Raw genomic sequence first — 21,605 nt, 5'->3', positions numbered from 1 at the left:
TTAGTTAGAGTTTAGTTTTTTCAACTTTCAGTTATTATTGGAAATTTTATTTTGGCGTATATGTTGATTTTTCCATGCTCAGCTGACTTTTGCTGCACTGCTTTAAAAAACTCTGTAGGTCATGTTAGCAATTAATAAGTTAATTGGAATGAATTAATTGAAAGTGTAACAATTCAAACCCCGTCTCTGTTTCTGCCTTAATTAGTACTAAATGACACAGTTCTTTCAAGGAAACTTCCCAGGAAATTATTGAGATTATTCCTTTATTATAAGGAAATTACAGACTTGTAAAACAAAGTGTTATATATGTAACCTTTTTTAAATGAGTATTTAAATGACTGTATTTCAATACGTAGCAGGTTAAATGTTCTAATTCAAATGCTGGTTCCATGTTGAATCCGGTTCCTGGTTGGCAAAGTTCTCTGATGCTAATAAATCTCTTATTGATCATTTTTAATCAGTGCTGATCGTCACTTTCACCAGTTAAAACATCTCAAACATTACCAGCAGCAGGATTAGATCAGCTGTTGCTAATCACCGTTGATTCATATGTTCAATATCTGGTTAATATTTTATCCATTAAAGATTTGTCAGACAATAAAGTTGCTCATCATATCAATAGTTTAAGCTTATTAACTTAGCTCTGAATTGGGATTTCCACAAGTTGTATCAAAAAAAAGGTGTGCAAACTAGGCTACAACTGTTCTCCTAACGTGTCACACACAACCCATATATTTTGCAGCTCATCTCATTTTCAGCTAATTAATTAGTTAGATTATCACAAAAAGTTGTAAAGTTCCTTCTTTCTCATCCAACAAAAATCTTTCAGACGACTTCAATTACTTGCAAATGTTGGAAGCTGAATTTAATTATGTTCAACGAGGGATTCGTTAAGATATCTGACATCTAAAAAAAAAACAACTTTAAACCAAATTCAGCCCAGTTTTAACCCATTTATCAAGATCATCTTTGACATTAAAGTCACCAAATCGATGCTTATTTGGAAATGTCTGTATGCACTTTTTGAATCCAGAGTTGTGTTTTGTCAGGTTAGCTGACCCTGAAGCATATTTAGCACCAGTGAGTTGACTGAACACTAAATCTATGTTGGACTCAGCTGATCGTAAATCAGTGGCTCTCTAACTGAAACGCAATTAAATAGAATTATATAAACATATTAACTTCCTGGAGCCGTCGGGTTGTACTCCAGGGAATACTGCAAGTCACAGGCATGAAAATAAAATACAATAAGAAAGAAGAAAAGTGAGTTAATCTCTTCATAAATAACAATCAGCTGCTCAAACCGAGAGGAGAATGATAGGAGGAAGATGATCCTGGCACCGGGGCATTGTGGGTGTTGTAGTTCGGGTCACATGGCCAGAGCGCGGGCCTTGGCGGCTGCTGCCTGCGCTCTCTGCACGGCGCCCTGACTGTTCTCCCTCCTTATCAGCTGGTTGGTCTCAAACAAGCCCTCATGGCTGCTGCCGCCACCGCCACCGCCACCGGGGCCTCCGTCCGCAAACGACAGCACTCCTGGACCAGACAGTATATCATCAAAGCAGATAGGAGCTAGCTTTAAATAAATAAAGCATTTAACATACTGAATCTCTGTCGTAAGCACCACTTTCCACCAAAAATGACTAGTAGTTGCTGGAACAGTGAAGTCACAAATGTAAACCTGTTGTATCCTCCATATTTGGGGGATACAAGGTTGCATTTCTCAGCTGCATTTGTTCATTATCAATGTTGTTTCCAATACAGGAAGTATGAAGAAGTCAAAAGGAGGAAGTCATGGTGGATGGTTGAGGTCACAAAGCAGAGGATTTTAACACCAGACACACACAGAGGTTTGCGGCCTGCATCCTTGAAAGTGTTTGTACGTTTCAGCCGCTAAAATATTTGATGAAGTGAGAGAAATATCACGCTGTTGGTTAAAGATCCCCTCCAGACATGTTTTAAGACATATAAAAAATATTCTGATTTCAAAAAAAGATGTCTAATAATCATGTAACTGATATATTTTGACAAAAAACTTTAATGACCTTGTTAAAAATTCTTACATCTCTCACTCATTGAAAAACTCCAGCATCTATAAATATACCTGGCTCACTGTAAAGTCCGTTCTCACTGTACGTGCACTGAACCATGATTGGCTCCAAACTATTTGTAATGTCATGAATCATGCATGTACGAACACGTCTTAAACTCAGATTTAAAGGAAGAACAGAGAAAACTTCCTCCTTCAGCAAATAAATGTGAAAACAAACATACATCAATCTGCACAGAGAAGCTCAAACATCCAAGTGACGTAGTAGAAGAAAAAAACATCGGAAAGGTTAACACATCCTGTTTTTTTGCTTCGAGTCACTGTCGACTTTTTTCCAATTACCTTATGGAGCTTTGATTTGCCTAAACATAACTATTAAAATGTTAATCAGGCTTATTTGCCAAAACATTGGGAAACCTAGTGGCACTGTGTTTCCTACTAATTGTATCTGTTAATGCGAGTTCATTATACATGCACATAATTTTGTCGAGTCGAAATGTTGCAAGTAGAAGAAAGTAGAAGAAAATCAGATTTGAAGTTGCAGCAGAAGACAAACATGAATGTAACACTAATCAAAATTGTGATAATTGACACATTTCACAGACACACATATCTCTAGAACTTATTGAGATTCTTGGAACAAGAAGCATGTTTTGCATGAAAACATAAAGAATAATATGTGGATATCAAGTGTGTAGTAACATTTTATTTTCAACAGTGACCCAATGGAAAGAAATCTTAGTTGTGCAGGAGTGAATAACTTATATATCGATGCCCGAAGAGCAAAACCTCCTATATGAAAAATGCGCTTTTTTGAGAAAACTAAAAAAAACCTGTTGTTTTCTTGCAATTACTATATTATGTGTTAACAATACTGTAATAACCATACAAACATACCATAAACAATACCACATAATCCAAAAACAGTGTATTATGTATTGGGTATCCTTAACAAATAGCATTCTGCAAGAAATGCTTTTAATGCTTTTAAACAAGTTTTCTCAAAAAAGCGCATTTTTCAGATTGGCCGAAGAGCAAAACCTCCTATCTGAAAAATGGGTTTTTTTGAGAAAACTAAAAAAAAGCTGTTGTTGTCTTGCAGAACGCTATTTGTTATATGCTCAAAAGAGCGCATTTTTCAGATAGGAGGTTTTGCTCCTTCGGCCATTGATATTCTGTATAATCCTGGACAGCCAATAAAGTTTCATTAAATTTGCATTGACAGTAAGACTGTTTGTTGCAGGCAGATTCCAGTTAGACTTAAATATGTAGAAGAAGAAGTAAACACTGGGTCTAGGTTAGCAGGAAAGGAAAAGTATGTGAGAAAGGAAAAATTATGAACCTTAACAAATAGCATTCTGCTTTTAATGCTTTTAAACAAGTTTTCTCAAAAAAGCGCATTTTTCAGATAGGGGGTTTTGCTCTTCGGCCATCGATATAGATGATTATGATGCACAAAGACTGAGTTTACTGTGCACATACAAACCATTTAAATGAGCCAGTTACTTGAAGAAAGGATAAACTTTTTAGTGTAAAGCTTATTTGGATTTTTTCCACATAAATAAACATATAGAAATGCTTAAAATGTTGTAACTTTTCTGTTCTTCTGGGATCTTTTTTGGTGTTACTGGAAAATGCAAGTCTAGTAAATTATTGGTGTGTTTGGCATGAAGGCGGATATAAAAACTAACTACACAAACTTCAAAGAGCTTTTGGTTTAATCAGCAATTTCCTCTTGGTGCTTGTTGTTTTTCATCATAAAAGACAAAGTGCTGTGGAAGTTTTCTGGCATTCTTTTGGATTTCTCTCCTGCAACTGTCACTGCTGTTTGGACCAAAATGAAACAAAACCATAAAAATATTTCAAGAGGGTGACGGATGTTCCCTGATATATATACACACACACACACACACACACACACACACACACACATATATATATATAAGCTGAGGCTTTAACTCGGTCTCGTTTATGCTTCTCTTATCTTGAGTTCTTGTTTCCATCATATAATGGCTCAACTGTTACCTGAACCTGTGTTAATGGTTAACTGAAAACTGCATAAAAAACACATTTAGGAATGAAGCCCTTCCTTTAAAAAAAAAAAAAAAAAAACCTCTTGGCTCTCATTTCAGCTAGTTATAACTCAGAGAGGAAGTGAAGGAATCTTTATGTTTCATCTCTATTTTTATAAGTACAAAAATTAGCCAGTTGTCACGGTGACACATTGTTCCTCCCTCGCCACCCGGCAGCCTTCATATAAAATGTGTTGATTACCTCCAGAGACTCCCGAGCCCAGACACACAGGGGGGGCTTCAGACCAGACAATTAACACGTATCGCTGTTTAATATAATTTAAAAGTATTTAAAACGTTTGGTATCAGAACAAAGAGCACAGACAGATGAACCCGGTGCTGTAACAGTGTGAGACTGGTAGATTCCTCTTTAAGACACGTGCGTTCACACAATTATAAAAAGCATGAAATCATATTAAAGTACAGCAAGTAACAAAGGTTCACAAGCTGAAACACTGATAAGGAATACAAGGTTTTTTGTTGTTCAGAGCCTTTTAAAATTTAAAAGTTTTGATCTTCCCACTGCATCAATGAAATATCTTTGTTTGAGTGGTGAAGTCTTACCGTAACCATCCACACATCCGCCTTTAAACTCGCCCTCAAACCTCATCCCGTCGAAGCGAGTGAAGACGCCGGAGCCTTGAAATTTCCCCTGAACGAATTCACCTTCATACCTGACAAAACATTCACATACAAACACATTTCACAAGCGGAAAAAAGACCAACATTTCCAGACACAGTGAGCACTCTGACAGCAGATTTATAAAATATCTTTAAAGACATATAAAAATACTCTTTGAATAACAATTTTTGTCTGATTTGTAATTAAATAATGTAAATGTTTAAATGTTTTTTTGTTTCAAACTGCTTCTACTTCACCTTTGAAGGTTTCAAGTTTCAACATCAACCATTATTGTCTTCCTGGCTGTGATCATGTGACCAAATCATGCTGAAGCGGTACATACACATCTCAAAGCTCCTGCATATTTTGTTAGAAGTGTTTTGTCAGATTCAAGTACAAATAAGTGAAATTTTTGAGTAGGCGGGAGATTAAAGAACGAAGAGCAGAGCAGAGAGGAGAAAGAAAGTATCAGGAATGCTTATATAGTAACAGTCACTGCTGTTGTTGTCGTAATATTTGCCTTGAATGTTTGGAGTTTTAAGTATGAAAGTGTTAAATGGCATCAACTTTTTGTGACAAGTCAAAATTGCACAAAGTTTTCCTTAAACTTATATAATTTGAAACGTAGAATGGCTGCAGAGAACTTAAACACAGCTCAACTTGGACAGTGTTCAGCTCTGTTTTTAAGAATGTAAAATGCATTTAATTCAGTTTATTTTCTTTTTCACAATTTTTATTCCTCCTGTTCATACTGGCTATTAAAAGATCCTCTTTGCAACTGACGGAGGCCAAAATCCACACAGTCATTTTATGCAAAAATGCATTTAAAAGTTAATGTGAAGCTTATATGAGGCTTCAGCAGTCTGAGTTAGTCATATCAAGTGGATATCTGACACATTAACAGTCGTTTCAGCATCAAATTCCCTCTTTGTGTTTCCTTGTTGAGCTGTGGTGGAAGTATAGTAACAAAAAGAGGAACTACTTGATTTGACTCATTTGGATGCTGAAGCTTCATATTAGCTTCAGATAAACTTTTAAATACCTTTTTGCACAGAAGGAAGACTGTGGATTTTGTCTCCCATCACTTACATTGTAATTACATTATGAACATTATGAACGGGAGGAATGATTACGGCAAGAAAAACCTGCCACATACCTAAAAGCTGCAATTTTATTGTTTCTCTGCACAAGTTGAAACACAAGAAGAAGATGCAGAGCAGGAGAGAGGAGAGGGGGTTGGATGCTTTGACTGGAAACCACAGTATAACTAACTGAAGATATGATACAGTAATAATAATAATAATAATAATAATAATAATAATAATAATAATAATATAGGCTTAATGTGATGCAGTGCAACAAACTCATCCATAATACTGTACCTCATGAATCTTTGTAAGCATGCGAGACAGATAACATCCTCCCAACAGTAAGTAAAAGTACCTTTTCACAAAGCAGAAATTAAACCTGTTCTGTCTTGTATATTCGCTGCATTATTAAGAGCTTTCAGTTCCACAAAGGTTAACAGAGCTGAGATAAAACGGTGTGAATCAAAGTGCAGAATCACAGCCTGAACACACACACACACACACACACACAGCGTGAACACTATGCACTATCATTTCAATGTCAAACATTTGCAGGAAAAGAAGGAAGCACCATTTTTGCTCCATAAGAATGATTGTTAACGGCAAATAATAATCAATAAGTGAAAGCAGAAGTGATTTAAAAACCGTTTAATTAGAGTCATACTTGAAGTAAGAAACACCAAAGCAAACGGTGACATTCACCTGCTTTTCATTTTGATTTCTAGATAAAAAGGGAATTATGACTTAGTGGCCTAAACACTGACAGTTCACCAGCGTATAATGAATATTACTTTCTCAAATAACACTGAAAGTCTGAGGTTTTCACTGGAATCCATGGTAACCGTAACAAGCTAAAAAACTTTTCAGAGCCTCTTTTCAAGTCTGTAGCCAATGAGCTAAAGTATTTAATACTCAAAAGACAGATTTTCATTGGGGCATTCATAAAACACCTTGGAAAAAAAACATCAATGGAGGACCTTGAAGAGCCCACACTTTTGGTTCCTAAACATCTTTAACTGCACTTGAACATTTCACCTCCGATGAGACAAAGACGAGCGAATGAAAAACTCTAAAGTAATGAAATCTGAATGCCTGACATGCCTGAAATATCTTTTATGGTCCCAGACCTGAAGCCTTTAATTAAATTTGCTAATAAAAATAAAATAAAATAAAAGAAACAAATGCTGCTTTCTGCTCTGAAATGATCCTCACAGCAAAAAAAACCTTCAATCTGATATTCAAAATTTTAAAAGCAAGAGCACTCAAACAACTTGGAGGTTGTAAATCTACATGTGGTTTTGTTGAACAAACTGATCTGAACTTTCTGTCCTTCTCTGTTTATCTTATCAGCTTTCTGAACATCTTTTTTTTTTTTAGAGAGAGAGATTTTATTGTAAAGAGGTCAGCAGATGAGGTACAGACCTGGAGCCGTCGGTGAAGACCAGAACCCCGCAGCCGTTGAAGAGGCCGTTCTCAAACTGACCGGTGTAACACGTCCCGTCGCTGAAGGTCAGCTGACCCAGGCCGTGACGCAGACCTGCATCCGCAAACACACAGAGCTGAGATACAGTCTGACCATTAACAGTTTTTTTTGGCCACTTGGGCGCAGCAGAAACGAGATGTGAACACAACACCTGACATATCATCATCTTTTAAGTTGAACAGTTGCTTATTTCCACATCCAGCAGTTAAGGAACAACATTATCATTCATTATGAGTTGTGTTTCTGTCCACCTGGTGAATGTAAGTCCAATATTCACTCTCTTTTAACTCTGTTTTTACTCTCTACCAACTCCTGAGGGAAATATCTGGCTCTTTAGCTGCTAAATGCTCCACTATGTTCACCAGCTAATCTACAGCTAACTGTGTGTTTGCTGTTTGGTGTTGAGCAGGTAGTGAACAGTAGGTTTTTAGAGCTTTTTCTCTGAAAACAGCTGCCTGCTGCGACTGAAAACGACGTTATGAGAGCCCTGAGAGTGAACCAGAACAGTAAAGTTGCAGCCTGACAGCTAAACAATGAGCTGAAACTCACTATAAAGCTCCATAAAGCCGAGAGGAGCTGCAGAGTCGCTGATAATTCTCTGTAGGTTCATCAGTACGAGCCACAACCAACACATTACACACTGACAGCTCATACGTGACTATAGTTGCTTTAAATATAAATAATTAAATACTTTTTTTAAGGAGTATTTTAGTCCACTTGTGAGATGTGGGAACCCAAAGAGGCTCATTAAATCATCTCAACAGCTCCGGAGAGATGAAAAAAGTTCAAACGAAGGTAAACAGAAACCAGATAACTTCAAAAAAAGTCACGAAAGAGTTTGAAGTTCAAAAACTAAAATAACCGGACACCAAAAGCATGAATGCATGAAATAAATCATACTGGATGCTTTCTTCACTATTGCTATTGTTTCTTTTAACTCTCAAATGTCAGTATTAGCATTCTTTGGTCAATCTGTGCTGTTATTACTATGTATTTTTTGTGGTCTTTATTTTCACGTGTTGCGGTTCTGTTATCGTGACGACTCCTCGGGTCGTTTGTCTGGTTGTATAGAGTTGTATAGAAATTCACATCACATCGGTCTCTGTAGTTATTTTTGTTTCTCAAAAAGGACCAATCAGCTCCCGTGTGTTGAAGGTAAGCTAATAAAGCCTTTAAAATAAGCTATTATGAAGTGAAAATAACTGAATATGAAACCTTGATAATAATTGAGGTTATTTGGCCTTCTAAGATATTATGGTTTGTTGAGTGAATGACAGAAAATATCCTGTTTCTTTGTTACATTTACATTTCCTTTTCCCCAAGGATGGGATTGGAAAAATAAATATAAAGTCTATAAGAGTTGATTTGACATGTTTGTGTCCCACACTTGACCAAGAACAGCCGATAAACTGGAAAACAAAACAATCTTGTTGCATCGGTTAGAATTTCTGTTTGTATTGTTGTAATTATACAGAATATACAACAGCTGAGAGAGGTTTATAGTCGTATTTGAACCAAACTGAATTGAAATCCACACATATTTCTAAAGCACAGTTGATTCTTTCCTTGAAAACAAACAAACTTTGGAGGCCAAGTTTCTTATGACTCCTATCATCAACAGTATCTCATGTGTTCTTTATCTAGATGTTATTTTTCAGAGAGTTGATGAGTCTTTTCACATCACACTTTGCCATGAATCACTACAAGCTGATACTGTAGTGCAAGATCAGATATTTTGCCCCCCAAAAAACATTGTTTCTGTAAATTTCACGCTGTGCATTCACTATCAACATTTTTGCACATTACCAAATACGTCGATTAACAACATTTTCTCATTATGTTGCGAAAACGTCATTCAGCCAGCATTACATTTCTTACAAAACATATATGAAGGTAATTTCAAGGAGACAGGAAGTGATCCATGATGTCTGAATTGGGATGTTCTTAGTGCTGGTAGGTGTCTGCTCAACATCTCCATGTATCCACTACACACATCCATCTCAGCATCCAAGAACTGTTCTCTCTTATATTGGATAAATGGACGTTTCCATTTGCCAATGATGGATTAACTGAAACATGCATCCAGTTTAAAACCAATCCTGATTCACAAAGGATTTCTCAACATTTGGGAATTGGCTCCAATAATCTTTAGAAATCCAAAGTCGATCAATTCAAAAGACAGTCTAATCTAAATGGCTTTTTTTTCTCCGTCCAACTTATTAATAGAACCTGTTGAGGCAAAAAGAAGGTATGTATTGAGCAAATTTGCTTAATGAACAGGTCTCTTGGCCTTTCATGATCATGGCGGTTCCTGAAGGCTCTTTCTTCCCTCAGCTTCACTCAGGCTCCGTGATGGCGCACAAATTTAGATCTGACTTCAAGCTATTTTACAAGACAGCAGCAAGCCTCAAAAGCGACTTTGTTAGTGTCATTAAATGAATACAAAAATGCTAGTAAACCCATCCAATAATGTTCAGACAACCTGTTGGTTAAATCTCACCACATTAAAGATTTTAAGAACCTTATTAAAAGGTGTGCAAGTGATTTTAGGCAGTTGAAGAAGACAGGTGTTTTTCTTTTAACTCAAATTTTGTAATTAGCTGTTCTGGAGATCCATAATTGGTGCTAACTGAGAAAAGGTGAATCACTCTTTTTTAATTTTTCACCTCTTAACATGTTCTCAGTGAGGTGAGACTCAATTCCCCCCTCCCTCCTTAATTCTGTGACTAATTTCCAGGATCAGGAGGATGGCAGTGGAAGGAGCATTTCTCCTTGCCAACATCTATTAGCAGACCCAGCAGGAATTAGGAGAATAACTGGATGTGAGGCACAGTTGGACACGAGCTGAGGAGATCCTGGGTTCCTCGTAGCAGCTGTAAGCGAGGAATAGGATTTACTGTGAGCTCGCCAAGTGGCATGGAACCGGTAGAGAGGAGAGGGGAAGATCTGGAGGAGGAGGAGGGGGGGGGGAAACCCTAACAGCGGATTGGGATTTACAGGAGGAGGGGGCGGGCTGCTTGGCAGGGGGGTGAGGCAAGGGGTGAGGCTAGTGAGTGTTCTCCCTTGCTCCCAGCTAATGGCAAAGTAAATTAGGCGGTCCATCTGTCAGGGCTGCTTAAAGTGCTGCTCTCTGCCTAATCTCGGCAGGGTTTTCACGGGAGATTTGGAGAAGAGATTTGGCCGAAACTAAATCTGGAGCTCTGCATTCCATTTTCAAAGTCTTTCCCCTCTTCTGAAACATCAAGCCGGACTCCATTAAGTACATATATACATATATATATATGGGTGAAGAAGAGGGCCAGCAGGGGCTTAAATCCAACTCTTCAACCAGTGGAGAGCCCTGACAAGCGAGTGAGAGCTGGAGGCAAAAATTTCATGGACTGCCCACTCAAATATAACAATCTGTGGAGTGTCAAAGAGGTCGCAGTCTGGCCACGAACGCCAAGAGCGGTCCCTTCAATCAAGCACTAGAGGAGCGCTGTCATAGTATGAATGGTGTTATTGAATATAATCAAATCAAGTGGCACCAGTGTAAGAGTTTTACAGACCGCTATGAAGCTAACAGTTTACTTTTTACTGAAGGGACAGATTAGCAGCGGACTACTCCAGCAAGGGACAGTAATTTCCTCTTCGTCTCTTTGGATTTGATCCCTCCAGACAGACTCTAATCTGTCGTTCAGCTTCTTAGTAACGCCTCTCTCCAATCTCTCTGTTGGGTCACAGTCTCCAGCTAATTATGGTTTAGCTGAATTTGTCCAGCTTTTATGTCAATCAATAGCGGTAATGCATAGATGTTAAATGACCACACGGGCAAAGTACAGTAGTAAATGGCTTCTGGCTGTGCCTCGGCTGTTGTGTGGATGTACCCAGCCTACTTCCTGTAACCTGATAGCCCCCGGGCCTGTCTTCAACCGGCGCTCTCTGCTGAATTATTCATGTGACACCGTAGACCTCTGTCCGACATACATGTTTGTGTGCAAACAGTGACTTTGCATGCATGGACGCAGAGACACGATGCACGACACGCATCAATCTGTGTTCATGACAACACTTCCCGATGCACACTGTACTTATTACAGAGCAACGTCAGCAGCGTTCATTCAACTTGTAGTGTTGAAATCGACATGTGAATGCGCAATTATGCATATTTTGGAAATGGCAGAGAATAACTGTGTCGTAGGAAAAGAAATGGAAAGTGTTACAATATATATTCCCTGAAGCACTTCAGCTCTGTTTACACAAGGAACTTTACAAGGTGGAGAAAGATACTTAATTAAAATGTTATAAACAGCAGGTGTAAAATACAAGGAAATGGGTGAAACCGTAACAGAAGTTATTGCCAGAAAGGGGCTGCAACTAACAATTATTTTCAATTAATCTGTCAAATATTTTCTCAATTAATCGATTAGTTGTTTGGTCAATAAAATGTCAGAAAATGGTTAAAAAATTCAATCATTGTTCCCCAAAAGCCAAAGATGCAACTTAAAATGTTTTGTTTTGTTCCAAACAACAGCCCATAACCCAGATAATCTGTTTACTATCATAGAGGATTAAAGAAACCTGAAAATATTCACGTTTAAGAAGCTGGAACCAGCTAATTTTGGCTTAAAAATAACTCAAAACAATAAATCAACTACCAAAATAGTTGCCAATTAATTTTCTGTCAATCAACTAATCGATTTACAACTAATTGTTGCGACTCCATTCCCAGATATAGTCAAACAAATAGTCTAAATGTTAAAACGTGCATATTTCAAGGAAAGTGGGCCAAATGAACATAGTTGAAGATGCAAAACAAACAAAAACAAAAACTTTTTTTCGGAGGTTTCGACTGTATCTCACAGCTTTTCTTCAAGAGCTGGTCAAGAGCTCTGGAATAATATACAGTAAGTGAACCTTGTGTTTATAATTTTATCACAGATACATGTTTCTAAGGTCAAGAATGAACTTCCATATTCATGCTTTTGAATATTTCTAACATTTATTTTGAAGAAAATAAATGAGAAAAAAATCAATATAATGAAAGAATTCCTGGCTTCTGAACAGACTGCACAGAGCTGCATCGGTTTTATTTGTGGATTAATTTCTCCAGACATCACTTAGAGACGTCTGTGCTAAAACTAGACACTGCTGTGTACGAAAACCTGCGCATATCAGTACATCACACCCAAACCAGTTTAACAGTTTTTTGCTAACTGTGCAGCGGCCATATGTTTCCCCCCCGCAGCCTCGCACCCGCTTCATTGCGAAGCTTTTGTTCTTTGTTTAACCTTGCCCTAAAGGTTGTCTAAGTGTTTTTGTCAAACTGAAAATACTGGTTTAGGTGGTGTGATATCCTATCTCAGCAGGTTCACTGGCACCAGATGGTCTGTGTGTGCATATGTGTGTGTATGTAGATATGCTTGTAGTTACAGAATTCAGTTTCACACCTTTTTCTGTTTTTTTTTTCCTTGCGTATTAGATTCAATCTGTTTGTGTGAGCGTGCAGGTTCATTTAAAAGCCAACTAGTTTTACTGTGGTGACTAACTTACAGCACACTCTCCTCCAAGCTGCTATAAGTAACTTTTTTAGAACCATTTTTAAAATAAAAATGGTATATATCCATAAATCAAGTGTAAAACCAGTCCCTCTCACTCTCTGCTGGTGCTGTTTCCTAAATAAGAACAAACACCACTTGGGGGCATCTGTAAGGATAAATGGTCAATATGTGATGGGACAAAATGTATTACATTTTTGTCAGTAAATGCAAAGTTGACCTGCATGCATCTGCAGAACGACACACTGTAGCTCCTGATTAGTAAAGCACTATCTGCTGCCACCCAAAATTGATTTAGCTGCTTTACCCATAGCACTATTAATGATAATAAGAGATTTATGGATTAAATTCATCTACAATCCACTGAGAATTAGACAAAACTTGGCAACAAAACAGTTGCAAACTACAAGAATATGCACACCAACAAAAAGGTGAGCAAATGTAACATTACCAGGTGCTGCGAATGTGGACGTGTTGCCTATTTTTCATGTTGATAACTTAAGGAATGAGATCCTGGATTTTCTGAATGACTGAACTATCTTTTTGGAAAATGAACTGTTCCTTCAATTCTATAAAGACTGGACTCACATATAGCCCTCAGAGAATTGCGGTGGAGGTCCCTGGGAGCTCTGTTGTCAGGGGCAATAGCTCTTGGTAGGATTTCCCAAGGAAAAATGGTCCCAGATGAGGAGTTATACTAATACAGTGCTCTTTAGGTTGGTATCTTTGCGAACGAGTGACCTAGCCTGTCTCCTCTGTGAACCAGGCCTCATAGGGAGCTCACAATAGTGGTGCCTGGTGGCTGAGATTGTACCTATGGGGTCTGGTAAGGCTAAACCAGAAGAAATAATATAGGGTGCCATGTGGACACATCACCCACAAGAGTAGGTGTAACTGGGAAAGGAACCCTTTGAGGGATCTGGCCGACAAGCTACTTACTTACTTGTTGGATAGTCAAACACTGTTTGAAACCCAGTTCTCCCAAACCTTTCTGACATCAGAATTGGGGGAGCTGCCTCTGGAAATTTTTGTAATTTTCCAAATCCTATCATGTGACAAGCAGGCTCCCTTCATGCAGCAATTTGCCAGAAGTGAGAAGGCAAGAAAGTGAGCAGGGCTTGAACTTCTCTCCTAAAAGATCTTATCAACACATGTTTTAAGACATATAAAATTGTATTTGATATGGTTTTTCCCTTTAAATGACATCAACTCCTTCTCCCTCATTGCCAAATCTTGAATCAATCATTTCAATGGTTTAATTGCTGGATGCAAGATGTGTACTTCCTTGTAAAGTCCATTCTCAGTGAATGTGCACTTGAAGCTTCAAGCATCCACATCACACTTGCATAAGTTGCATACTGGACCACAATTGGCTCCAAACTAGTCGTGAGGTCACAAATCACGCCTGTAGGTACATGCCTTCAACTCAGATTTAAGGTGAGCACAAAGAAACTTTCCACTTTCAGCAGATGAATGTGAAAACAAACTGCACAAACATCATTCTGCACAGTGAAGCATATTTTTTCTTGTGTAAGCTCTCTTTTTTTCAGCCTCCACACAACTACTTCCATCACTTGTCATGTGTACAGCCCGTTGCCACATCATTCATGCCTTCGGAGAGACTGAAAGTGTTCACTGTTATCGCCAGCTGAACGATTATTGTGTCTTGCCTCTCTTTATGACAAGCCTAACCAGACCTTAACCAAAGCGTCGTCACACCATAAACAAGGTCAAAACTTAGTATATGGCTGAACCGTGTATGGTCAATGTGTGAAATTGTGGCCAATTTGTTAAGGATACTCAGTTGTAGTGTTTATAATGTGAATTCCTGGATATTAAATGTTCATCTGTAGTGGTTCCAGTAATATTTGTTGTTAAAGTGTACTGAAGTAGCATCACATGACATGGTTATGCTACGTTTGAGTGAAAAAAAAAAGGTTATAAATGCAGTTGCAAGAACAATACTTTCCACTCATATCTTGGGGTGTTTGATTTGAAAGAGAACTTTTCTAATTATAACTATTTTAATTATCTATCTGTTTACTCCCCCTGCTCTTTCATCTGTTTCACTCTGCATTGAGTGTTTTATCAGAGTGAAGGTTATTTGGGTTGCTTTAACTGTGTGCTCTCTCTCATATCATACCTCTACGCTCCTTTTTTCTGCCTCTTTCCTGGTCGATGATCATGGAGGCTGTGATGGAAATTGTAAATGAAAGTTTTGACAACATTTTGGTTGCAAATTCAGGAGGCTTATCTCCACCTGGTTACCGCAGTTACAGTCAAATCAAGCGCACCTGCAGAGCAGCCACCCCACACTAACCTGATATAACAGCCTACATGTGTCTCATGTTTTACATCAGAGAAATAAAAAGCTTACATCCTGGTATTTAGTTCAGTTATAAAATCCAAACGCACTGCGGAGCGTCTCTTCCGCCGGCTGCTGACAACGCTACCAGCTGGAGAGTCGATCACACTGGACGGTAGAGGAGGAAACGCAGAGACGTTGGTATGCGTCTGTTTAAACAAGACTTCACTGATTGTCTTTAACACCAGACCTGAGAGCGTCAGAGCAGGAAACGCTGCTGCCCTCCACTTCCATCATCTAACGCCCATTCATTTTGAAAGAGCAACAACAGGTTGACCGCCAACTTTATCACTCACTCACTCACAGACAACCACGGTTATACAGCTGGTCCATGGCTAGTCCATCCAAACATCATTATATTTAAACAGTGATTCATAAAGGTTTTGGAAAGATGCCTATTATGCTCCTGAAAACGCTCCTATGGGTCGTTCTGGAGTGCAGGTACAATCGACCCATGTGGTCGTTTAATCATGAGGGTGTGTTGTTGGACTGGATTGACTGGCAGTTGAAGGTAGGTGGTAGATTACCGTTAAAACAGAAGACTGGAGGGTTTGCTCCAATTATTGGGGCATCACACTGCTCAGCCCTCTGGGGAAAGCTTGTATCAGCATGCTGGAAAGGGGCTCTGACGGATTGTCAAACTACAGATATGTAAATAGTTTTTTACGACTGCAGTACATGTATTAACTAGACAATGACCCACCTTCTCAGTTTCTATTTTAGATACTTAAGATACTTTTAAATACAAATTCCTTTGACATACTGGTTATACAGCTGACTCATTTTTTATGTTCTAATGACATAAGAGACTTTTCTTAGTGACTCTGATAAATCACTGTTGTCGGCCTTGTGACTGCCCAGGAGGATTAAGAAGAACCAGATACTGGAGAAGATTCACCTGCCATTTGGAGTCAGTCCTCCCAAGAACAACATCAGGTTCAGGCCTTTATGCAAGCGCCCCAAAACATCATATATTCATGTTCAAGTGACAAAGCCCTCTAGCAGCCGCATTAATAATGACGGGAGCAAAAGGAGGAAACCAGGTGATGTTATTGTAGAGTGACAAAGTCTGCGTAGGGAGGAAGTCGGGGTGGTTGGAAAGGTCAACAAAACATCAGACTTTAAACACTTTAAATGAATGAATGCTGTTCATTTCCCGTTTCCAACCACAAGTGTACAATGTTTTTTTTTTAAAACCAAGATCTTCCCCAAAACTCAACCATCGTGGTTGTTAACGTAACCATGACAATGAAGATCCCCTAACCTTTAAGGAAGTAGTCATTTTAATCAATTTTAATCCAAACCATGAACCACGTTTTTGAGCCCAAACCTTGACCAACTTGACAACATTATATTTAAACAGTGATTTGGTTTTGGCACAGACAAATTACATAATCCTGTTGATAACTCCCCATAAGAGCGTCAGTTCAGAAAACACTTGGAATAATGACACAGTGACATTTGCCTAAACTGATTCCATTTACATTTCTGGAAATGTTCTGGAAGATTCACCCTCCTTTTGTCCAAAAAGGTTACCCTGACAGTGCTTACACCTGCCGAAAAACTAGGTGATATCCATACCTCGCAGTATTTGTCTCCTTGCTCTCCTCCTAATAGAAATAATCCAGTACTGACTTCCTTTCCACTTTCCATACAGCGAGCCGAGCACATACTCAACGTAATGTCGGATCCAGAAACGGCACTAAGCTCTATACATGTCCCTATCGGTGTTTGTACATGCAAATAAAGTCTGAGCACTCCACATATGTTACTGTGATTATGCTTACTTCAGCTAAGAGCATTATTAAATGAATCAAATACAAGTGTGGTATTTACATGCAGGCTCTGCCTTACATGCATTATTGCCTTAATCACATAGCAACACTTCTGCTGTGCATGCAAATGTGGCCGGTGATGGATGGAGTATGAATGGGTGATTGAGAAGATCAATCTTGCCTTCTTTCCATTCGCCGTGGTACTCCTCGCCGTTGGAGTAGGTGAAGGAACCTCGTGTCAGGGTCATGGGTCCTGCTGGCACACACAGCGACAATCACAAACCACCATCATGATCTGGAGCTATTCACCTGTAGCTCTGACATTGTGAACCACACACATAGAGAGCTGAGAGTTCATCAAATAATGTGTCCACCTTTCAACCCGCCGAGGGTTAATTGCTAGTTTTTGAATGCCGCAGTGAGTTTGCAGCACCGACCACAGAACCTACACACCCCCAACAACCCCACTTTGGTTCAACAAACTATAATGAAAACTTTCCACTGCACAACCTCAGAGGGAAGTAAAGATACACTGTAAAAGTATGTGGACACCTGAACATTACACCCACATGTGACCAGCTGCAGGGATTTGCTCCCATTCAGACACAAGAGCATTAGCATTATTCCCCATTGTCTTGTAATCTGTTTAAGCTTTAAAATGTTAAACAACATTGAAAAATCAACATGAGAATATCCCAAAGCTCAATGTGATGCCTTCAAATTGTTTGTTTCATTTGAGCAAAAGCCCAAAACCTGAAAAGATTTTATTCACTGTGATTTTAAACACAGACCTCAAGCAAGTGGAAACAGGGAATATTTGGCATTTTGATAAATGACCTGCACAATTAATCAATTAACAAATTGCTGACATTTAATTTTCAGCAGTTGAAGTTCATTGCAAAGGTGTCGGATGGGTTTAAAGCAGAGCTGCAACAATTAGTCAATTAATTGATAAGTTGACGGACAGAAAATGAATCGCCAACTACTTTGGTAATCGATTAATCGTTTTGAGTGTATTTTAAAGAAGAATATCCCAAATTCTCTGATTCCAGCTTCTCAAATGTGAATATCTTCTGGTTTCTTTAGTCGTCTATGATGATAAACTGAATATCTATGTGTTGTTCACTGTTTGCAGAGACAAAAGAAGACATTTGAGGTTGTCACCTTGGGTTTTGGGAAATGCTGATCCACATTTTTCATCATTTTATAGATCAGACAGATTAATCGATTATGAAAATAATTGTAAATTGCAGCCAAGTTGCAGCCAGTTGAAGTAACCACCTTCTCTCTCTGCTTCATACAGTCAAACCAGCCGGTTTACTTGATGCAGAACCTGCGCAGGTGGCAGATAAACATTTCTGTCACTTCTATATAATTTAGAAAACAGCTATGCTAGTTGACCGCTAGCACACTAGCATGTCAGAAGTTTAAGGGGACGTATTATGCTTTTTGTGATTTTCGGTTATTTTTACACTATCTATGATAAACATGGTCAAAGTTCCAAAACTTGAGGTGAACGTATGTCGAAATGCAAGTCAAAAGGGCTTCAACCTGCTCTCAACGCTTTTTCCTACCTTGCCGACAAGCTAACGTCGGCTCGTCGCACACGCCCATCGACGGCCTTTGTTGCTAAGGTTGTTGCTAAGGTTTTTCCATGAGTTGTTTGAGTTGTCTGCTCTCATGTTTCAGATCAGATTCCAGCTCTAACATGTATGCATGTATGTGAGAAGTTGACATTTTAATAAAGAACTAGAAAAAGAAGTGAAATCCTACTACTGTTGTTTGTTGACGTAGCCTACAGAGCTGGCGGAAGTCTCCGGAGGGGCAGCTTCCAAGAGCTTGACCAGTCAGAACATAAAGGACCAGTATAAGATAAATATTTTTTTGAACTGTAAATCATGCAAAGATATTTCAGTAGAGCCCCAGACTTAAAATACAGACCTGTAAATGTGCATGATATGTCCCCTTTAACTCATTTACACTTCTTATTTGTGTTAAGAGACCTCCTTTGTCTCTTGTCTGTGTTTGTTGTAGCTGCATGCCACTTTCAGTATTCAGTTTTACTCAAACACACCTACAATTGTTAAAGGACAGGTTCACAATTTTTCAAGTCTGTCTTAAAACAATAGTGCCTATAATCATTCCTCCTGTTCATACTGACAATCACTTACATTGAAAGCACATTTGAAGGATCTTTTAATAGCCAGTATGAACAGGAGGAATGATTACAGCAATAAAAACCTCTTTCACTGTTCACATGGACACCTGTTTTAAGACAGACTTAAAAAAAACTGTGAACCTACCCTTTAAACAGCTGTGTTTATTGTGGTTCTGTGAAGGCTCTCCCCTCTTTCCTGTTGTTTCAAAAAAAATGAGGCTACAGACAAACTGCCGCCGACAGGAGCATGAAAGAAACATTTTAGGCTTCGCAATAAGAGAGAAAAACATCTAAAGCCCGTTTATTAGGCTGAATAATTGCACAAATGCCATCAGGCACGCTGTCAGATTAGACGGGAGGAGGAGTGTGTATCCCTCCATCTAATGTTGCCACAGTAACGGCGCCCTAATCCCTTTCATCCTGCCGGCATGACGCTGCCAGCCTCCGAAACACACACACACACACGCGCGCACATACACACACACATAGACACACACACACACACACAGGGAGCAGAAATAAAATAAACGGTTTACCTGTTTTATTAAAGAGCAATTCAGTCCTTTTTTTTCTCTACATCACTGACAACAACACGGCAGTTGGAGGATTTCTGTTCCTCTCTGTTGCCTCAGCGTCTCTCCAAGGTGCCGCGCTCCGATTGTCCGCTTTTCCTCCACCTCTTTTCAAAGCGACCCTCTATTGGTTGCTCTTTCCTGCTGTCCAGCCCTCCATGGGAGACATCTTTGTCGAGGGCAACGGGTTCAACGACTTAATTAGCCGGAGTGCTCCTCCGTTAAAACGTTTGCCCTTGCCTTTTTATGTGCTGCCCACCGTCTCTGTAGGATTATAAAGCGGCAGCGAGGTTCCCTTTTAATGATACCGTGTCATTTCATGTTTCAATTTGGTGATTAGGCCTGCGTTTTGGCGAGTTTTATGGAACTTGATTTATTGTTCTCCCTGTGCGCTAAAACAGCTGCACTGAGGTGGTGAGGGTCTGTTAAATGAGGTGATATGGATTCAAAGCCAGTAAGGGTTTAATTCAATAAAAAGCTGAGGAGGAGGAGGAGGAGGGTGGATGGGTGGGTGGTAGAATCAAGGTGACCCAACTTAAACAAAACTCTGCCGCCCTGATTTAGTTTCTCAGGGGGGAAAACCAGGACTAGGATTAACTATCTGATTATCAATTAGACATAGCCAATTTTGAACTTCATTAGTGCAAGTTAAGCTGATTAATCATAATGTATCTATAACTGCTAAAAAGCAGCTTATACAAAAATAAAGTCTCATAAAAGGATATATGTAAATCGTGAAATTAAGATTTTGTCAACACATCAAACCAGTAAATTAATTCATATTTTATTTCAAGTGTTATAAAGGCTCCCAGTCCACATGCACTTTTTAAATTTAGGGCCACACAACTAACAATTATTTTCATTATCAAGTAACCTTTTGTCCAAAACCCAAAGATGTTCAATTTACTCAAATGTATGGAAGCCAGAAGCAGCCAATTCCCACATCTGACAACCTGGAGGCACCAAATGTTTGTCAATTTTTTGCTTGAAAGTTTATTTAAACCAATTAATTAATTTTCTGTTGATTGACTAATGATTAGCAATTAATTGGCTAATCATTGTAGCTCTACTTAGACTTGCCTACAGGTACTGTAAAAGCAAACATGATACCGTATCCATGTGTGTCAAATTATAAACTTTGCAAATTAAACATACAATGTTCTTGTGTCTGTGATACACCTTTATTAAAAAATGAACTACTGACATAACACTACACTTATAAAATACAAGATATCAGATATTGTCACTTCCTTTCCTGGAAAGAATTTACATGGTATACGATAGGGGTGTACCTGAATACAAATACATTATTCAGCAAAGCACAAATAATGGGTTTTTTTTTGCGAATATTTGTTTCATACAAATATTTTTTTTTTTTTTAAATTGTTAGTTAGAAGTCTGTCTGCAATGAGGTAATGAGGCAATGAGTAAAGTTTTAGCTCAGTAATCAGTGCAGTCGTCTATGATCTGGGAGACTCCAGTTCAAGACCCGGTGTGGGGACCTCCTTCATAAGGTAGTTTATTTATGAACACTTATTGTAACACTTTAAATTTCTAAAATTAAAAGCGTAGTAAAAACAAAAACAGGATTTTTAAGCCTCTTTCCACTTTTATTCAAATACAAATACAAATACAAATAATTTTGCTTCCTCAACAAATACAAATACTGGGATTTCTGCACATCCCTGGTATACGAGCAAAATAGAGACTAGAGAGATATACTTACTTGTGTTGAGTCCATGTAAGTAGTTTTAGATTTTTGGAGAAATCTCCATGAAAGAAAGGCTCCATTTAAACTTGCAGAAAATATGTTGTAATTGAAATGTTGCCTGGAAAAATACAAATAATTTCAATAAGAGTTTCTTTCTTGAGGTTGGTTTAACCAG

The 21,605-nt window shown here is 38.5% G+C and overlaps 1 protein-coding gene across 3 annotated transcripts; it reads right to left on the bottom strand.

Moving 5' to 3' along the window:
* Nucleotides 1–246: 246 nt before the first annotated feature.
* On the bottom strand, nucleotides 247–19,830 carry LOC121913022 (MORN repeat-containing protein 4-like). Of its 3 annotated transcripts, none has more exons than XM_042435659.1 (5): nucleotides 19,684–19,830; nucleotides 17,171–17,245; nucleotides 7,252–7,366; nucleotides 4,684–4,793; nucleotides 247–1,533 (listed from the first exon to the last, which is right to left on the bottom strand). In XM_042435659.1, the coding sequence occupies exons 2-5, from the start codon at nucleotides 17,235–17,237 to the stop codon at nucleotides 1,370–1,372; spliced, it is 456 nt and encodes a 151-aa protein (XP_042291593.1). In that variant the 5' UTR covers nucleotides 17,238–17,245; nucleotides 19,684–19,830; the 3' UTR covers nucleotides 247–1,369. The 3 variants fall into 3 exon arrangements, with proteins under 3 accessions (XP_042291593.1, XP_042291586.1, XP_042291576.1); XM_042435652.1 differs by having other exon boundaries at nucleotides 17,171–17,242; XM_042435642.1 differs by lacking the exon at nucleotides 19,684–19,830 and adding an exon at nucleotides 18,564–18,758 and having other exon boundaries at nucleotides 17,171–17,242.
* Nucleotides 19,831–21,605: the final 1,775 nt, after the last annotated feature.

Source organism: Thunnus maccoyii, chromosome 2 (genome assembly GCF_910596095.1).
Source record: "Thunnus maccoyii chromosome 2, fThuMac1.1, whole genome shotgun sequence".
Classification (NCBI taxonomy): domain Eukaryota; kingdom Metazoa; phylum Chordata; class Actinopteri; order Scombriformes; family Scombridae; genus Thunnus; species Thunnus maccoyii.
The sequence above is the reverse complement of the archived record's forward strand: the minus strand, read 5'-3'. Positions and strand labels throughout refer to the sequence as shown.

Bases quoted from the DNA above. Each gene is read 5' to 3' on its own strand.
- LOC121913022 (XM_042435642.1), bottom strand. From the start codon at position 18,603: ATGGGCGTGTGCGACGAGCCGACGTTAGCTTGTCGGCAAG. The intron at 7,367-17,170 runs GCAAGATTGATC...TTGCGGATGCAG, and splicing joins CCACGGCGAATGGAAAGAAG to GTCTGCGTCACGGCCTGGGT. The intron at 4,794-7,251 runs GTCTGTACCTCA...ATGTTTTGTCAG, and splicing joins GTCTTCACCGACGGCTCCAG to GTATGAAGGTGAATTCGTTC.